This window comes from Lepisosteus platostomus, chromosome 9 (assembly GCF_059453375.1).
Source record: "Lepisosteus platostomus isolate fLepPlt1 chromosome 9, fLepPlt1.hap1, whole genome shotgun sequence".
NCBI lineage: Eukaryota > Metazoa > Chordata > Actinopteri > Semionotiformes > Lepisosteidae > Lepisosteus > Lepisosteus platostomus.
The window spans coordinates 16,847,648-16,868,172 of NC_142619.1; the positions used below are offsets into that span (position 1 = coordinate 16,847,648).

The following is a 20,525-nucleotide window of genomic DNA, read 5'->3' on the forward strand; positions in this document are numbered from 1 at the left end:
GAAATTTGGCCAGGACACCAGGGTCACATCCCTACTCTTTTCAAGAAATGCACTGGGATTTGCACTGGACCACAGTTTGATATCTCATCCAAGGGACATGCCATTTTACAGCATAGTGTCCCCATCAGTATAGTTTTTCCCAGGAGGTCTCCCATTCAGGTACTGACCAGGCTCACACCTGCTTCCCTTCAGTGGGTTGCCAGTAGTGAGTTGCAGGGTAATATGGCTGCTGGTTATTTAGTAGTAATTTATTCAGAGTTACTACTAAATGTATTTCATAATGTCTGTCCCAGTACAAAAATGACAGTACAAGGAACTTAACATGTTTAGGAAATTTAGAAATGCAACACCCTAAGCTCTAGCAGACTTCAACAGGAATGTGCACAGTATATGAAGGGCGCAAGACTGCAAGTGTGCATATTGGGACAGGGCCTAACTTGCTTTAGTGAAGGTCTCCCAGAAGCAATGTTCAGCATGATAAATTAAATTTAAAAAACCTGTTGATAAATTTGACCAATTACCTTTTACTTGAGTAACAGTGACTAGCCTAATCCACACATGGATTTATGAGAGATGACTGGAAAAAGTTTGACATTAATGCTTGGTAATCTTTGGTTCTTAACAACAGATGATTCGGACAAGAAAGAGAGTGCATGAGACAACCCTTTGTTACATGAGAAACGTTAAACAGAAAAGGGTGCTACTGTATGTGAGGAAAGTGCTTTAACAACTTTAGTGAAGCTAAATACAATAATTATATCAATAACAAATAAGATAAAAGGGGCAAAAAACATATATATAAACATTGTACATTTTAAATTTCATATATTTAAAAGTAAGGGAACATTTCTGAAAAGCACAAATCTTGTACTGGTCGGAATAAACTCACACCCTGTTATATAAAAAGGCAAGAATTGTATCCCTGAGCTACCACTAAATAATGGATTTCTAGTGAAAGTTTGTGAGGGACGAAGGCAGCCGAATTATGCTTACTTGGCACAATTTGCACCTAATCCCGATGTAATTGCCTCACTTCGCATATATACCACATGTCATCCTCTCCTTTTACCACATGTCATCCTCTCCTCTTCCTTGCTCATTTTCAAATCCCTCCTCCATTCCGTCTCCACCTTGGTCGCCTTTTCACTAAGCATGGGGATCCTAGCCTCCCCATCCTATTGACAGGAAATTGACTCTTAGCCAAGTGGGACAAACCAAAGTTTTCACTAAATTCAATAAACAATTCTACCCTCACACAAACTTCGGCTGCTTTCTTCTATCACAGATTGTATATTTAGCATTAAGATAAAATATAAGTTCATCGTCTCCCTCACAAAGCAAACAAAGTGTGTATTGTACCATTTTATGACTGGTTTGACCCGTTTTCCACTAAATGTATGATAGAACTGGTCTCATTCTTTAGCGCTAAATACTATTAGACAACTTAATACATACCTGTACAGTTGTAGTAATCCAAGTTTCTGGTATTTTTTCCATGTTTTCATTTATAATATTTTCTAAAGTTCCCTTTTCCATTTAGTTACAGAGAGTAACCAATGTATGCTGCAGATGGTACAGTAAAGTATCTCGAATAATGGGATTGTTGTTTGTCCAACTCCTCTTTTATTCTGAGACTGTATAAAATGGAACAGGAAGTATTTCCTTCATAGCATATACTGCAGTTTTAAAACCTCTGCCATGTGAATGGAATATGTGAAAATTAACTGCAGTATGATATAATATGTATATAATACAATCATATAATTATTTCATGACATTTCCTAGAATACCATAGTAAGCCCTCTCTTCCGTGCATTTTTCTATCATTTAGTTAAATCACAGTCATGTGGGTTATGCCAAAGCTTTGTATGCCTACTGTAACTTCTCAATAAATATTCCTAAAAGTTTTTTTTCTTACTAAGTGTTGTTATATCTTCTGAAATGTACTTTCAGATCTTTCCACATTGTTCAGCAATGTATTGTTCCACATCTACACATGAAACCTGTTATATATGTACAGTATATATATCGTATATATATGTATAGTTATATATGTATAGGCTTTTGTCATTTTCAGCATTTGCACACTTTTTGATTGCATTATACCATCCTGTCCAATTCCCCCTAAATTCAGTCAAAGCATCACATCAATCAACCCTATTCTTATCTGTCTTTTTTTTACTTAGACTACCCCCATGGGATCACTATTGTGTCTCCTTACTCTGGGTCAGAGAAGAAACAGGTGCTGAATTTCTGTGCCCAGAGTGCAGAAGAGCTGCTTAAATTTGTGGAAGACCTGAAGGAGTCAATTGCTGAGGTGACTGAGATGGAGCAGATCCGCATTGAATGTGAGTTCCCTTCTCTGTGTTGTTTGGTGCCTATAGAAATGAAACATGTGATGTGTGAATCTTACCACACCAGTGCCCCCATCACTCTAATGGGGCATTAGGACCCACATAGACCACAGGGTGAGCACTCCCTACTGGAAAGGAACAAGTAATAGATTTATTCCATGCTGAAAAAAAGAAGAAAGAGAACACAACGTTTCGGCTGAAAAGTTGTGTTCTCTTTCATCTTTTTTTCAGCATGGAATAAACCTATTACTTGTTCCTTTGCAGCCTACGCATGCTGACGCAGCTACCCACCTGAACTACTCCCTACTGGTCCCACTAACACCACTTCTAGCAGCAACCGTAGTTTTTCCCAGGACTGCTCCCAACCAGGTACTGACTAGGCTCACACCTGCTTAGCTTGAGTGGGTTGCCAGTCGTGAGCTGCAAGGTGATATGGCTGCTGGCTGTCCTGTTTATTCCACACATAAAGTTGATGATAATGTCCAGCAAAAAACATTGTACTGATTACCTTTCAGATGCCCCTTTTTGTGGTTTGCTGTCAGAAAAAGGTTGCTGATTTGCAATGCAACCATGAATGCCACATTCACGTAGGTAACATTGAATGGTAGTTTTTGATACTTTGTGTCCTGAAGTTGGCAGTTTAATTTGGAGATCTCTGCTGTCTATGGATTTATGGTTGATTGCCACAGTGGCAAGTCTTCTTCCTGGTAGGATTGCCACTATACTGTATACATAGGCCTAAGCCTACTATTACAGGATCCAACTGTGGAATAGGATTTAGATTTTTGTTCCTTTATAACCATCCTCCAACTTGTAAAGGATAATGAGCCTTGATTGCATTCTTTGGAGAGCTTTTTGATTTTAACCTTGATGGTACAGTACATGCTACTACTGAATGTCTTAGGGAAAAGCACTAAAGGATATTTAGAAGTGTAACACATCTTTTAAGTCAGATTAAGACATCTCTTTCAAATAGGAAATAGGAACTCATTTTGTTCCTATTTCATTGAGGGGTATTAATAAATATGTATAGCACTGTACAGTATATGTAGATTCATTTGTGCATTACAAACTTTATTCCAGGAAATCACGATCCAGAGGTTTTAGTCAATGGGCAGAAACCTAGGAGCCAATACTACCAATATTAATAAAGCATACTAGTGTCATGCCAGGCCCAACAAGGTGTTGAAATGGGCTCAGCAAAAATTAGAGTCAATGAGCCAAGATATGCAGCAATCGAGATAATTTATACAATGACAGCACTGAAGAGGACAAACAGCTGAGGCAGTAGCTATGCAGCTGAAGCAGGCAGAGCAGAGGCTGAGGTCTGAGGTGATGAAGAGATGATTAGTGGCAATGATGACTGGGGGACTGGGGACTGGGGACTGGGGACTGGGGACTGGGGACTGGGGACTGGGGACAAACTCAAAGCAGGGTTAGCAATTCAATGTCTGAGCCCTGAGGAATGGTTCCTCAGGGCTTAAATACTGTGCGAGGTTCCCTAATTGGCCTGATAGGCCCGGCCTGATCTCGTAGAGGATGGCCCCAGTGAGTCTCCAGCATGTGTGGAATGCACATTGGTAATTGGTGGAGCTAATGCGGCAGTGCTGAAGCTCGTCGGGGTGTAACAACTAGAGCTGAAATTTTGTAGTAGAATGAGTTTATTTAATTAATTGGCGAAAAATATATTTTTAAAAAAGCATCAAAAGTGACCTGAACTAGTCCTTCTTTACGCATCAGGGTATTTTCACTGCACCAGTCTCAGTGAAGTACACTGTCCAAGTGTAAAAAAAACTAAAATATTGTGAGCCCACAACCTTGCAATTACAAATCCTAAACCCTAACCACTACTCTGTACTCCTCATTACTGTCACAATTAAGGCATTCAGAGCTCAACTGGAAGATAAAACTGTCCCTGTGGTTGTTAGGGGTTACAGATACGTGTAGTGCTGCAGTGAATATTTTGTTCCCTCTCTCTTCAGCGGAAAGATAAAAAACAGATATTTCACCCAACGAAACAATTCTTTCTTTTATCTTAAGGAAAAGTGTAGAGAAAGAACTACTTTTTTTCTAACCTCTTTTACTTCATAGTCTGGCTTAAACTGTAGCTTGAAAATACTATCGCTTGCAAGAGACGCAAAACAATTCAAAATCTATCTTGAAAAAGAATCATACATTTGCAACTGTATCTTTTCCTCATCCACCATGAAATTTTCCACTATGAATTATTCCCCTATGCCAAAGAGCTATGCTTTAAAATGCCCTTCTCTGACAAACTGTAAGATTAAACATGAGTCTGGATTGGGAAGCAGAATTTATACTGAAGGGACTACACTTTACAAATAACTTTTTTGTTAAATATGCAGGAGCTGACCTTTCTAATCCATGTCCCCCCTCATGGGAAATGGCTCTGAAAGTCAGCAAGCAGTAATATTTGCCTTTGTGTGTATTATGTTTGAACAGCCCTTTGTAATCTTAATCTTGTTTTAGATAAAAAATAAAGCAGCATGCAGACTCAGCTCTGCATTAACACATGTCAAAGTTCAGGCACACAAAGAGTATCCTTGTCATTACCTGTAATGCAGTACAGCTAGCTAAAAAGTATGAACATGCTGTAAAACTAGTTGAGCCAGAGGTTATGAATGCAAGCAGTGCTTTTCAGAAGAAAGAATAATCTTCCTGGAACAGGCTCTGGCTAACACACTAACAGTCATGCCATCTCCACTACAATTAGTGGAACACAGAAACACAAAAGTATGTACTGTATACAGTATCTTTGAAATTCCTGGCGAAAGAATGTTGTAGAGAAACACAGCAGTAAATTCCTAGAAAATTGTCAGTACTACCTCTTAAAACTAAAATTGTTACTTTTCTGAAAGCACATCTTAATAAACCTGCAACATATCAGTGCTAAGTTTTATTTGTCAATAAGGTGCATTCTGATATACAGTATTAAGTAAATTTGTTTTCCATAATTTATAGCTGATCTTGAAAATTAACTATTTTTAAATGGTTACTGAGCACAGCATTCTAAAACCTTAAATATTAATACTAGCCACTTTATTTCCTTATTAATATTAACATTCAATGAAATTTGTTTATTTCAGGATATTCTCTGTTCTCTATTTTAATAGAATTAAGAATTAATTGTAAAAATGATCTGGGGAAACCACAAATTTCTTCTACAAAGGTTGGACTGTTTTCCTGAATGGTGTTACTCTTAGGACACTTAGGAATTTTTTTTTTAGTAGATTGAGTTTATTTTTTTTTTCAAGGAAGACAGTGACACCACTTAATCGCCAAATGAGAACCAATGGTAAAATATGTGGAAGAGGTTAGAATAGTTGTAATTTCAATAAATTAGTATACATTTTTCACTATGATTTAAATTTTATCCTTCTCAAAAGATTTTGTAATTCTTACTTTTCACTCAAAATGAGGTACTGTACAGTTATGCACACTAAATGCATGATTCATTACATTGTGAGCAATGCCATTTTCTCTTGTCCCATGCTGCTCCAATATTATCACAGATCTCAGTCTGAACTGGTCTTTTAATGTTTTGCAGGGGAGCTAGAGAAACAACAAGGGGCAAAGACTCATTCCTCCAAAAATAACGGAACACAGCTGGAGAGCCGAGGAAAGCAGAGCTCCCCGACAGGTACTCCTTACACTACAGATTCCATGTAAAAACATTGAAAAATGCAAAAGAACTGCAAAGTCTTATGAGGAGCCACCTATCCTATGTTAAATCCTTACAGGGCAACACTTTCCTGGGTACATTAAAATGGTTGAACAGCTGAAATCTGTAATGATATTTTTGCAGTGCACCTGAAAAAGAAAAAGCAGCAGGGAAATACTGAAATTTTGAATCTATCAAATAATACTCCAAATACTACTGTTCAGTGTTCTTTATTTGCCCTGTTTCTAGACAAAATATTGTTTGAAGCGTAGTTATTGTTATTGTTAAAAATTAGAAAATGCATTTAAATTTAAATGCATTTAAAATTAATAAATGTTTTAATAGTGGAGCAAGCAATTAAAGCAAGTTTCACTTTCTGATTGTTGATTGATTATTTACTTCTTGATCTTGATTACACACAGAAATCCACACCGAAAGATCAGAGAGGAGCTTTGATTTAACTACAGACAGGTGCATGGAACAGATATCCTCAAAGCATTTAGTCTGAGTTAATCTCCATAAATTGCCACAAAGCATCCTGTCTTGTGCACATTCTGAGCCTGCTCTAATGTATTCTCCTGTAAGGCACATGTGACACTGGAGACCCAGATATTCTCAGATTTGATTGTGTTTTCTTTTGATTGCTTCTGTTTATATAATGTTTCTTATCTGCTTTTTACAAGCATGAATGCAGCATTCTAAAAACATTGGTGGGAATACAAAACATCAGTTTAAACATCTAGTATTTAAGATGCAATTAATGAAAGCTCTAATAAAAATGTGATGGCTTTACATATCCAGTTATAGAATATTATGACATATGCAGAGGAATAATCTACGGTTACTGGAAAATATTAGATCATACAACGTACAGAATATTACACACAGTTAAACATACTATAAAACATATTATATCAACATATTATAAATGTGTTCTTTATAAGACTGGTAGGAATTAATATTTCTTATACCAAATGCCAGTAGTAAGGTTTAATTCAAAACAATTTAATTAAAGTACAGAAATACAGTACACAATACTCCTCTGGTACTTTTTGTTGGGCTGTTGTTTTCTGGCACAAATTTATGACAATGATGACCTGCATTAAATTGCCCTTATCTTAATTCCAGAATGAAGCAGCCTATAGTCAGATATTAATGAAAGGTTTAGTTTACATTTACTTCTTTGTTCCAGCCCATCTGGTATTCCCATCAATTTATTTGGGTGCAATAGGCTATTAATCATTCTTTATATTAATAGCAAAACAATTTGGCAAATTAACAGTATGATATTTTGTGTTTAAAAACTCCATTTCAGTTACAGAAGACTATGGTTCATTTTATCCAAGATTGTTACTTCAATGACTATTTAGTGATGGCTTGGCAGTTTTAAAATAGCACCAACATTCAAATTATGGCATTATTAGTGCAGACATTTCCAATGTAGTGTGAATACTCAGACTTATAAGGATAAGGATTTACTTTAGTGCCCATGTACGATACACTATTGTTTTTTGTATAGTGTTGAACAAAACAAAAAAAGAAAGAAAAACATCAAAATTAAGCCAAACAGTAATTCAAAGCCTGACTAAACAGACAAGACTAGATTTAAAAAATATTAGAGTTAACATTTCTCAGATTAGCAGGGAGTGAGTTCCAGAGTTTTGGAGCAACCTGGGTGATACTGCGTGTCCCCAATCGCTTGTACCTATAAGAACTACTAAAAGGTGTGCTTCAGCTCAAAATAAAGCCCTTCTTGGTATTACATAGGGAGTAATGAGAGATGCTTAATATTGTGAGGGATGTGGTGTGTAATGCTTTAAAAGTTAAGAATAAAAATTTGAACTGAATACACTGGGTAATGGGGAGCTAGAGAAGAATTGGTGTACTCACAGAGCCTTGAACGTATTAGAAGTTGAGCAGCTGCGTTTTGGACCATTTGAAGTTTGTTTAGGGAGCCGGTAAGGAGATCACTATAAAGGCTATTACCGTAATCCATCCACGATGTGATGAATCAGGGTTTCTGCAGCAGTATAATCAAGGAAAGACTGAATGTGGGCAATCTTATGCTGAAGTCTGGTTCTATTCCTAAGGCTGCCATTTACAGTAGAATATACAATGGAACACTACCAGTTTTCAGTGTACTGTATGTTACTTGACAAGTAAAAGAGAGGAAATTGTTTAAAGCATGTATTGCAGTATAGTAAAAATCAGTAAATATATATATATACAGTAGTAACATATAGTAAAATTATTCTTGAGATAGGCACAAACCTCTTTAAATTCTTAGAGTTTAGAGTTAAAAAAGACTTAATAGCTTAATATTCTTTGAACTAAGGCTCTCTTTGTGATTAAATTTGAGTTATTATTGGGGAGATAATCAATACAAACATTAAAATTGCTTTATAAAATTTTACTGTAGACACAAGTTATACTATTGAGTTTTACTTTTTTATAGAAATACTAATACTATATACTGTATATATTATTGGTTTCTTCCTAGGCAAGCAGGATCTTGATGAAAAGACAGGGAACAACAAAGTTGAGGTACGTAGTCCTTAATAAGGAGAACCCCAAATACAGGTAAGTTATTTTGTTTTGATTTGAAGGAGAGTTTAGTTGAGTAAGTTTATGAGAACAACCAGTACAAGTGTGCTTCTGAGTATGTTTATCTACAACAGTGCCTAAAATTCCTATGTATCACAGGTTACCCAGCACTGTACGGTGCTACGTGCTTGTACTGTATTTATGGTACAGAGTAATTGGTTTTATTTTTCATTGATGATGCTGTGGATGCTGTCATACACACAAGCACACATGCCCACATGGCAGACTTGAAGACACACCGAGTCAACAAAGCAAAAAATGTTCAATAACTTTTTTCAAGAATAACACTTGAATTGGATGTGAAAGCTTTATCTGAGACACAACAGAGGACTGGTTTGATGAAAAAAATGCAGTGAAGAGCAGAAGAACAAAAGAGGTAATAATGTATAAAAGGTCATAAGAGTAAAAAGGGATACCAAGAGCTATAAAGAGCTGTAAAATATATATATTTTTAAAAACCATATACTGTATATACCTAATAATATTTGTGCTCCTTAATTGTGTGCTGGCTGTAGTGATTAAAAATAGTTTAATGGCATAAATGATTAGGTTATTTGTTTATTCTTCCATTTGTATTTATTTATAGAACTTGAATTCATCATTACAGTCATAAACATTTAATTCACACAGTTGGAAGCCTTCAAACTAATTATCAATGGAATTTTCTCAACAGAAACCCTGTTTAAGGCCATATTCTTAAACTGTTTTCCACCATCATAAGGTGATTTTACCAAATCAAACAGAAGTCTTAAACATCTTAATAATAGCATAATAATTCATTGCGTAATCTGAAACTTAAATGTCAAAGAAGGTTTTCCTTTTTTACTCTTTTAGTGGGCCTTATTAATGTATACTGTTGTATTACATCCTAATAGTAGAGTAAATTGAAATAAAGCACAAATCATGGAAGAATGATAGAAAATATAGGAAACGTTGGCAAAGCAATCCTAATGCTTTGTAAAAATATGGAAAAAACATCGGAAAATTACAGATGTAAGAGATATACCATAGTAAACCTTTATGAGATAAATGTTTATTGAGAGTCTTTAGCCTCTCACTGCAGCATATTGTGCTATTTACTGCTCATTAAGAGTTTGCCCTATGGAGATATACAGTACATGAAAATATTGATATGGCACAATATTTAGGGTGTATTGTTAAGCTTTTAAAATAAAATGAAAGAATAAAGGTGATGTGAAATCTGTATTCATTGCAGTTCTTCTGCAGAACCATGTACTATCAAAGCTGCAATCTGCAAGAAAATGTATTATATTTCCTTGTGCAAATGTCAAGCTACCTAAGGAGATTAGCTGTCAAAAAGATAAACGGTCATGCGACAGAGGATATTTTTACAAGGTTATCATAAAAGTCACAGATCTGCTAGGTATAGTGAGGATCCTCATCTAGATGTTTTTGCACTTTTGCCAAGTTTGAGTTGACCATCTACATTAAATTATGACATGAAGTAAAATTTGCAAGGCTTTATTGCTTATGGTGGTGGAAGCCAAATAATGTTTTTCTTCTTGTTTCTTTCAAGTGGCAGGACAGTCAAAAATTGCACTAAAAATGAAATCTGATATTCACAGGGTGTCTGAAATTAATCACACTACCAAAATAATTAATAGCCATGTGTTTGCTTGTTAATAAATTTTATGGCAAATATTGAACTAGAGAAATGTTGTATTTCACAAAACTAACAAACTTAAAAACCTAAATGCCAGATGATTGTGTTGTTGCAGTTGAAGCATTCAACCATAGAACAGCACTACTTTTATATTTTTTGGCACAGTAAAACAGAATCAATATTTAGCATGGGTTTTTATGTGTAAAAAATCTATCATGCCTCAGGTGCCACCTAAACCTAGCCCTTCATGACTCATGCTGTACATGTAATAATTTGATTTTGATACAATATGTTTTAAGTTATTAGATTTTTTTGTGTGGGCGCTCAAACATTTTCAGTTTATAGAGTATCTGCATGTTTTGATTAGGAAATACTTCATTTAAGTTGTCAAGATGTCACGTTCTCCTCTCATAGCCCCTATGAATTCTTGAAACTTGGTTCACTATTATGCCGTTACAGTATATGCAATATTTTTAATCTGCTGTAAATTAATTAATTGACTGGGTGTTTTTGTTGGTTCTAATTGTGGGGTTTAAAGGCACTGTAGGAGCAAATGTTAGCCATCACATGGTGCCTGTTTACTCATGTACCAAAGTACCAACATTAGGTTCACATTTCCCCAAAGATTAAATTATGTGGATTAAACAGAAAACTTCAAAGAATAAGGAGGTAGAAAATTAAAAATTAAAAATTCCTGCTTTAATTTTGAAATTTAATTTGTCTCTGATTTCTTTACATAATTCATCTGAGAATTCCCTGTGAAGCCTTTCTTTTACATTGATATGTTTATGCAAGAATGCAGTGATATAGGTTTATCGATCAGTCTTTTCTTTGATGACAAGTCATCAGTCTGTGGAAAAATACAGCTCGTAATGATAACCAATAACTAGAAGAATAATTGGGCTGTGACAGATAATTACCACACCTACCAGGTGAGTTTTTACAGACCTGCTGCACCTATGTTTTTCCACTGTCACTTATAATCACCATTTTCATAATCCTTACACCATAACCACACTTTTTTCACAGTATTCTCACAATATTTTAAGAGTAACTCTCGTTAACTCACACTGTGTAGCATTGCTTTTGACTTTTATTTGGCACAACATTCTCCCAGTCTGCGTACACTCGCCCCCTGCCAAGGTTCTCTTCTGGCCCTGCTGCAGAAACATGGCAGACATTTCCTCAGCCTCAGCAGCCGCTCCCACTCCTCTTCCATCAGAGCTGGGAGCCCTTCAGCCTGCATCTCCTACTCTCTGGTTTCTTCACCTCACATTTCACAATACGCTCTCTCATACTCATACATATACAGTACCACACTCGCTTACACATGCACATTTAACACATAATTCCATACTCATAATACTCACCTCTTTAGTCATTCTGGGGCAGGACCACGGAGGAGAGAAGATTCACTGTAGCCCGAAAATCACTAAGGGACTCACTCCGGCTCACACTTTTGGCACAACCATGCAACACACATCTTAGCAATAAGCACATCCCCTGTTGGAACCACTTTTCCATCAGAACCTCTCTGGGATCCTAACTTTCTACCTGCCAGTCTTCCGTCTCACCATTCTTCAATTCCAACCACACTGGCAACACTTCTCTGGCGTCAGCAGCCAACAGCATTCGACTCTCCGGGCTACACTGCTTCTCTGGTGACTGAAAACATCACTACACATACAGTATGTTCCGTGAGTCTGCTGGCCAGCCCTAGTGCTTCTCTGTGGACAACACCCATCAGCCTCTGCTGCTACTGGACCTAAGTGTAGTCAGAGCCCCAGTCGAAGGCTTGGACTCCATTCCATCCATCTTTCTATACCTCCATGGTACTTATACAGTAGCTCATAGCATGCATAAAGGTTCCACCTCACCACCTCCCTTGCCCAGCCACAACACTGGCAATACAGTTGGCAGACACTGCTGCCACCTCAGGCTACTTTCCTTACATCTCCACAGCATATAGTGTACCCCCCACAGCACTAGGCTGCCTAGTCATGCCAATTCTCCAATCCCTGGGTTCAGGAGAGCTTTATTCTGACACAAATCTGCTTTCACAAAGGGTTTTCTTTTCTTCCAAAGAGAGTTTAGACAGTTTAGATGTTTGAATAGGACAGCTCACACCAGGTGTTCATCCAGACACCTGAAGTATTTCCTGCAGCTGTGACTTCCCCGATGAGTACCTACTGGTGGGCTGTCACATGGGCAAAATATCCTAAAATCTTCTGAGGACCAAGTGCTTTTGACCTTTTCCCTAATTGCTTTTGCAGTTTTTCCTTTGTGCTGATCTATTACCCATCACTTCCGTCATATCTATGGAATGTGAATTAAGGCTGAACTAAATATTGTAAAGATTGTAAATATTGTAAACTCTGTAAATGTTCACAAAAGTCCAAAACTATCAATATAAAAAAAGTTGAAAAAGAGCAAAAGTAAGTCATAGCAAAACATAATAGTGCGTAAGATGTGGATGATACCTTTAATGAAGAAATAAATTAAACAAGAACAATTCAAACTGTATTTATTGCAGGAAGTGATACATAAAGAACACAGATAATTATTTAAATCGTGAACAACTCATTTATACCTTCTTTTGTTAATACAGTGCCAACAGTTACGTTCATAGTATTTTATTATGAAAACAAAGATTATTAAAATACTTTTCATATACTGTACAGTATATGTTCAGTCCTGTGCATACCAGTAACTTATTTTTTGTTGAAAGTAGAATTCTTACTTAGACACTGAATTACATGTTGCAGTTTCTTATTAAAGTTTAACATTAGGGCTGCATGGTGGTGCAGCATTGTTGCCTCACAGTACTGGGGCCTCGGGTTCAATTCTGGACCTGCAGTGTTATCTGTGTGTTTGTTTATTCTCGCCATGTTTCCTCTGGGTGCTCCCAGGCATAATGTAGAAAAACTGTCCTTAGTGTGATTGTGTACATGTCGGTGTCTATGTGTGCCCTCAAATGGACTGACATCCTGTCCAGGGTGTATCCTGCCCTCCACCCGTTGCTTGCCAGAACAGGCTCCGGCTCCTCTGTGACACTGTATTAGAGAAAGTGATTAGAAAATGGATGGATGAGACTCAATATTCAGTACTGTGGAGCTCTGTGGTACATCATACTCTAGCACCCATGCTAGATTTTATTTTTCCTATAAATGATGGCAACCAGATTGATAAGAAGCGAATATATCTGAGGCTTATATTCTGTAGGTCAACCTAATTCGAGAGGTTTTGGATGAAAATAATCGATATGAAAACTAAATCTATCAAAAAATGATGAAAATGGAGTGACTGTCTCAGTATATCAAGAACAAAGCTCAGACTAAAAACTATCAGTTTCCTTAGAGATGCTCAAAGTTTACTGCCAACACTTTACTACAAATTACATTTATTAGAAATGAAAGAGACTGATTTTTAGTTTTTAGTCCTTCTGGGAAAATGATGATGGTATGTTAAGAAATGTCTTATTTCAGCTATTTTTAAATCTAAGGGACCTATGCTTTATGTTTAGGAGAATTTGCTACTGTACAGTACTGTATGTCAGTCAAGATTGGACCAATGACAGAAATGCAATCCATAAGAAACAAAGTATCCAAGGGTCCAGGCTACATTAATTGTGGTGGAGACATTTGAGACATTGTTTTTTCTCAGTTTCACTGGGAGTGTTATTGGCCAGCAGCCATATCACCCTGCAACTCACACCTGGCAACCCACTGAACCTCAGCAGGTGTGAGCCTGGTCAGTACCTGGATGGGAGACCTCCTGGAAAAAACTAAGGTTGCTGCTGGAAGAGGTGTTAGTGGGGCCAGCAGGGGGCGCTCACCCTGCGGCTCATGTGGGTCCTAATGCCCCAGTATAGTGACGGGGACACTATACTGTAAACAGGCGCCGTCCTTCAGATGAGAAGTAAAACCGAGGTCCTGACTCTCTGTGGTCATTAACAATCCCAGGGCGTTTCTCGAAAAGAGTAGGGGTGTAACCCCGGAGTCCTGGCCAAATTTCCCATCGGCCTTTATCAATCATGGCCTCCTAACAATCCCCCTCTATGAATTGGCTTCATTACTCTGTTCTCCTCCCCACTGATAGCTGATGTGTGGTGAGCGTTCTGGCGCACTATGGCTGCCGTCGCATCATCCAGGTGGATGCTGCACATTGGTGGTGGTGGAGGGGAGTCCCCATTACCTGTAAAGCGCTTTGAGTGGAGTGTCCAGAAAAAGCGCGATATAAGTGTAAGCAATTATTATTAATATTATTATAATAACAGTTGTTAGTAACTGTCCAGAGCCAGGATGAAAGTTCTTAAAGGGTATTTATAGAGGGTGTAGCAAAGAGAGTACAGTAGGCGATTGCTGTAGATAAATAAATCATATGTTTCATGCAAATGTATATAGTCATTACCTTGCTAGCTCTGGATCTTTTAATTGTGTTGAATTAGAGAATATTTTTTTATTAGCTACCATTGTGAAAATATAGCCAGTCTGACCTTCTTCAACGTCTCTTCTAATAGAGAAAGGACTGGTGCAAAAATGGGCTTAATTTATTATTATTTTGCAAAGAGATTCGTTATGCCAGTTGCCTTGATTAATAGATGTCAAGACACCTTCACTCCTGCTACGTTTTCAAGTTAAAGTAGTGGAGTGGGGGGACGACAAGATACCACTTGTTGTACAATAGTGCTCTTTGATAGCAAATTGTTGTATAAAAAATACTTGGTAATCTTTTTGCTAGTTTAATTAGTCAAAGATCTTTTTCAAAAGCTGTTGTAACCAAAAGAGGAAAAACAAGATTGTTTCTGTCATTTTAATTTTAGAATTTTAATCTATTTATTTAGTCAAAATAATGGTCATATAGGGAATTTGTAATTTCACATAAAACTAATCTAAGAATAATTTTTCAAGGAAAAAAACAGGCAATATCGGAATCCTAAACATCATTCGATAACTGTTTCCTTATTTCTGTTGATAAAAATTGCAAAATGCAGAAGTACTGCACTGTACAAAAAGTACAAAAAAGGTCTACAAGTTGCTTTATCATTTTTCCTGGGTTTTCTTGGCAGTACTCCATGTCATGTCAACAAAAAAAAATAATTGCTCAATTCCAAAAGTGTAGTTCACTTTTTAAATGCACAAAACTATTACAGAATATTGTGCTTTCCTGCAAACATGATGAACTTTTTTGCAATAAACTACCAGTGTTCTTCATACAAACTGGATAACATTTAAACTTGTTCTGTTCTCAGAAAAATATTTACAGTACAGTCGTGCCTTTTATAAGCAGAAAGTGTATACCTTTAATTTCTCCAACAGGAACAATAATTAACTTCTCTCCAAACAATCACTTGTTATACTACCTAAACGTTCAGTAGAAATAAGCCTGTACAGTAGGCCTCAGATAAAGGCAGAACAGCCAATAACACTCTTTCTAAAAAAGACCACAAGACTGTAATTGCTGAATCTTTAACTTTAAAAGTAAATTTTTAGTTTATATTTTTAAACAAAAAACATATTGTACAGCACCAGGCTTGTGTTAATATAGCCTATGGTTGCAAGTTATGCCTTTTTTCTGGACCGTAATCTTAATTGTTAAAAAAAATTAAATAGTTTATTAACTTGTATACATTAACGAGGCACCCCACCATAGTGTTATTTATTATATGCTTTTGCAAACCATATTTTCTAAAGAACACTAAATATACAGAGACTCGCACATTAAATGTAAAAGAATAAAAAATATGACAATATACTGTATACCTTATCCTGTATCTAGGCTCCTATTTGACCACCCTTGTAAAGCCAAACAAATTTGTCTTCCAACAAAGCACCGAAAATGTAATTTTTTGGGTAAGTGCACTATATCATTACATGCCGTATAAAGTACATATACATACAGTTTAGACATATGTACACTACGTTACCTCTATGTAGGAGAGAAACTCAACACCACATAAGCCCTTGTCGGCATGTGGGGACTAAAAATTAAATTTTCGACTACTGCCAACTAAACCCAGGAGATAAATAGTTTAATAAGGATCTGAATTCAGACAATTAATAAAAGTTCAGTGTAGTTTGTTCAGACAAAAAAAACATAAAGATTTGTTGTGTTATCCTAGAAGGAGTTCAGTGATGTAACCTGAACTCACTCTTGGCTTGGTGAAAGCTACTGATTAAAACTAAGGCATGAATTCTGATGAGTGTCGCTCGTGACGTCTGTGTAAGTTACCCTGTCTGAGCACCATCCCTTGAATTCCCACCACCATTGGAGCTTACAGGCTCAATAGATAGACACCCACTACTGAACAATGTACATTTAACAATGTGTATTTAGCACAGTTTTTCCTTAGTACTGCACCCGTAATACAGAATGACACCAGGCCCTCCTATCCTCCTTCCTCACCCCCACCCCCGAGAAACATTCTCCCTTCTCATCCCCACTCCCTCTTCCAGCACTACCAGCACCCTCTCTGACTGGCCCTGCATCTTGCCGCACGTTCCCAAAGACGCATGCCTGTTGTGTTGTTTACACCAGAGGGCTATCATCTTAGAGAAGGAAAGTCTTATAACATTTAATGCTGTCTCTGGCTGTTTCTAAACTAGGTGTCAATTCACAACAGGCTTCAAACGTACCAGCTCAGTGCGTCCCGGAACCAAGAGAGTGGATCCCAACCGGGCGCCCTTCTTAACCAGCGGGGGGAGCTCTACCACCACCCACTCCAGCCTGGATTTGGGACACCAGGCCACCAACCAACTGCAGACCTGCACCCAGAAACACTCATCCAGTGCCAACAGATTGTCAAGGTGATTGTACTCGACAAGGGCGGACACAACCGCATGGAGGCCTTCCTCAGCCAGACTCCTACCCACCAGCTCATCCAATCCGCTGCCTCCACTCCAATGAGGTCACCAGAGGGTGGGAACCAGGGGACACCCATGAAGAGCAGCCCTCAGCCTCCACTACCCCCTCCACCACCACCTTACAACCATCCACACCAGTACTGCCCACCGAACCCACTCATGAGTAGGCGAAGGTACTCAAGTGGCTCTCGAAGTTTAGTGTAAATAGCTCCCAGAGAGACTTTTTATAAAAAAGAATCATACAGTATATAATATACTATATATGTATATATAAATATATATATACATGAAAGAGAGAAACTGGTATATTTAAAAATGTGAAACAAGAGTTCTACTTGATTCATATGTGTATTTTGAAATATTTAAGTAGTTTTAACAAATTTGTATGACATTTGTTGGGTTATTGCTTGATGTTAGAATCTTCATTTGTTTTTTTAAATATTTTTTTCTCTAGGATAACTGACACTTCCTCTATAAACTGTCATGTGCTCTGAACACTAAATACTGTGTCTTACGTATCTAATCCGTCAACAAGCTGATTGATTTGGAAGTGCTTTCGTAACTTCAAGACACTTTCTTTTGCTCTTTAATTAATCCTATTGTTATTGTGTGTGTACATATATGTTAGATTTGAATTGTACTGTATGTGCCAAAATATGGCCAGTTTCTCAACATGGACTTCACAATCTTTCAAAACTAGAGCTAGATTGTTTTTCCTGTGTCAGTAACATGAGACAACATTGTCAGACTAGTTGAAACATAGAAAGGAACAAGCAGACAACATTTCTTGGTGTGGTCCATTTTACAAAAACAGACTTTCTTCCATTCAACAAAACTTCATGTGTTTACTGTACCTCGGTAGGTTTGTAAAAAAAATATGCCATTGAAATATTTTTCCTGGTCCGTTGTTCACTAAATATACTTGTCATCATTCTGAATTTCACTGTTACATACTGTATATTAATTGTGTTGTTTGGCAGCGAATGGGGTTTTAAAGCCAAAGTTTTAATCTGAGAAATGTTTTGTCATAGTCATTGTCCATCAGCTTGGAAATTAAAAAAAAAGTAGATTCAGATATTTTTTCATATTCTCATGAACTTGAACTTGAACTTGAACTTTATTGCCATATGTAACCGGTACTGGTACAATGGAATTCTTACTTACAGAAAGTCTCTCGATTGTAAAACAAGTGTAAAAAACAAAACAAACAAAACAATTCTTATAAATAACTTGTTTGCATACTTGATAGGAAATAACTATGACAACAAAATAACTATTGAATTAAAGGCACCTGTGAGGACACCACGGATACTGTTTAACTGTAATAGAAATTGTGTTTTTTTAGCAGTTACATCTGGTTTGATTTTAGCTCCTTTTTATTACTAATTTATTCGGTTTCCCATGTAATCCTACATAAGGAAGCTCAGTTATCTACATCTTTTCTATTGCCCTCCTGCCAAACCAGGGAACCCTTTGAGGGCCTTTATGTGTAGGCTGCATGTGTTATACAATCTGCTTACAAGAGTGCTGTGAGTTTGTGTAATAATAGCTACATTCTTTTCTTTTCAAAATATTGAGTTATTAGAAGTGTCAGAGACAAGCTGGTTTTGTATTTGAGAAAATATCTGAGGGTGGAGATGTGTCTACGTGCAAGCTGCAAAAGAACAAAAACACGTTAATTCCACACTCAAAAGTATGAATCCTGAACATAGCTCCATTGTTGAAATGAACTTTTTATCTTAGTTTTACTTTTCATCATGAAATTAACCATATGAGATCCATAATCTTGCCCATATGAGAAAATAGTTCATGGTACAACCACTTGCAGAGTAATCAAAATGAATTGTCCAACAACCTTTGACTTAAGTTTTTGAGGAATTTAAAGATTGAGTGAAGTTTGCAATAATTGAGCACTAACATATCTATTTTTTCAAATAATGTAGTGTTTTTATGTGTGTTTGTTTTCTGTCATTTATTCTATGATGTTATAGAAATGTGCAATGCATAAAAGTGGAACAGCACAGACTTCCAAGTTCAAAGAATAACAGATAATGACATCTTAAAAAATGCTGAAAAATTCCAGTGAAGAATGATGCCAAGTTCTGTGATCTTTCCGTTTAGAGATATATTTATAATTTTTTAGCTGCTTATTCTAAGCTTAGCCACTATAAATGTACCACACTTACAGTAAATCATTAGAATTTGCTGCTACACAGAGATTTATACTGTATGCTTGTCTATGATGCTTTTGTTGTGATGTGTTTCTCTTTATTATAACTTTCCCATCTGGGTAGCTTTATTGTCTAATGTTACTTTTCCTTCCTTTTTAAATACGTATTTATAAAAATATAATATTTCCATTTTAGTGACAACTCTTTTTTATGGATATATTGTCTGCCTTGTTGATCCTCGTTAAAAGATACACATATTGAATACCTCACTAACATTTCTTCCTCTATCGTCTAATCTGACTCATGGGACACAAAATGTATTTATGAGGGTACTATACGAACCAGTGACTATACTGTATAGCCAGCATTAAAATTATATTTTTCTAATGAAATAATGAGGGCTGATGGGAAAAGGAACATTTTTGTAATGCTCAAAGAAGTGGATGACTGTGAGATTGAAAACCTTGATCCAGTATTAATCTATATACCAGCCCGAGCTTCCATGTATCCTTTTGAAACTATTCGTTAATGTGGTTTCAGTAAGACTACTTGTTCTTGAAAGGTTATTTTTATTTTCAATGCTAAGCAACTGAGAAGTCACTATTGATCTAAACTGAACAATATTCCTTTCATCAATCACATTCTAATTTGGTTGTCCTGTATAAAAGCACTACTCCATAAGCCATAGGTGGAAAGACATGGACACATTTCCCTTTTGAACTAATAATTATAGTATCATATTTCCTTTAGGTATTTCTTTCAATTTTGATATTTCTGTTGTTTTTTTTTTTCAAGTATCCCAATTGAAAGGTCAAAGTACTCCCAGAATAATTGGTATATGTTTTTTAGCATTAATCATAATGATATAAGATAAGAGCACTTTATTGGCCATATACAATTTCTTGTATTAGGAATTTGTCTTTTCGCATTCCCCAACTTGCTCTCCATGAGACACACAGACAGGGAGAGAAGCTTGGGGTCAGAGCACAGGTTCAGCCATTTATACGGTGCCCCTGGAGCAGTTGGGGTTAAGGGCCTTGCTCAGGAGCCCAACGGAGTAGGATTCCTCTGCCGGCAGGATACAAACCGCCAGCCTTCTAGCCACAGGCGCAGATCCTTACCCACAGAGCCACCGCACTGCATTTATAGCACCTTGGCAGGGCATCTCAGTTAAATAATGCATATTTTACATGGGGTAATTTGATTATCAGGGATGGAGTTTTGGTA

At 36.8% G+C, this 20,525-nt stretch overlaps 1 protein-coding gene across 2 annotated transcripts in view; it reads left to right on the top strand.

Moving 5' to 3' along the window:
* iqsec3b (IQ motif and Sec7 domain ArfGEF 3b) overlaps positions 1–18,316 on the top strand; it is a 239,637-nt gene extending 221,321 nt beyond the window's left edge. The window contains exons 11-14 of one of the 2 annotated variants that reach the window (XM_088646983.1): positions 2,187–2,348; positions 5,923–6,015; positions 8,537–8,580; positions 16,870–18,316. In XM_088646983.1, the coding sequence (XP_088503109.1) occupies positions 2,187–2,348; positions 5,923–6,015; positions 8,537–8,580; positions 16,870–17,331 (761 nt within the window). In that variant the 3' untranslated portion in view covers positions 17,332–18,316. The remainder of the gene's footprint in view (positions 1–2,186; positions 2,349–5,922; positions 6,016–8,536; positions 8,581–16,869) is intronic. The other variant, XM_088646984.1, reaches the window with a different exon arrangement.
* Positions 18,317–20,525: the final 2,209 nt, after the last annotated feature.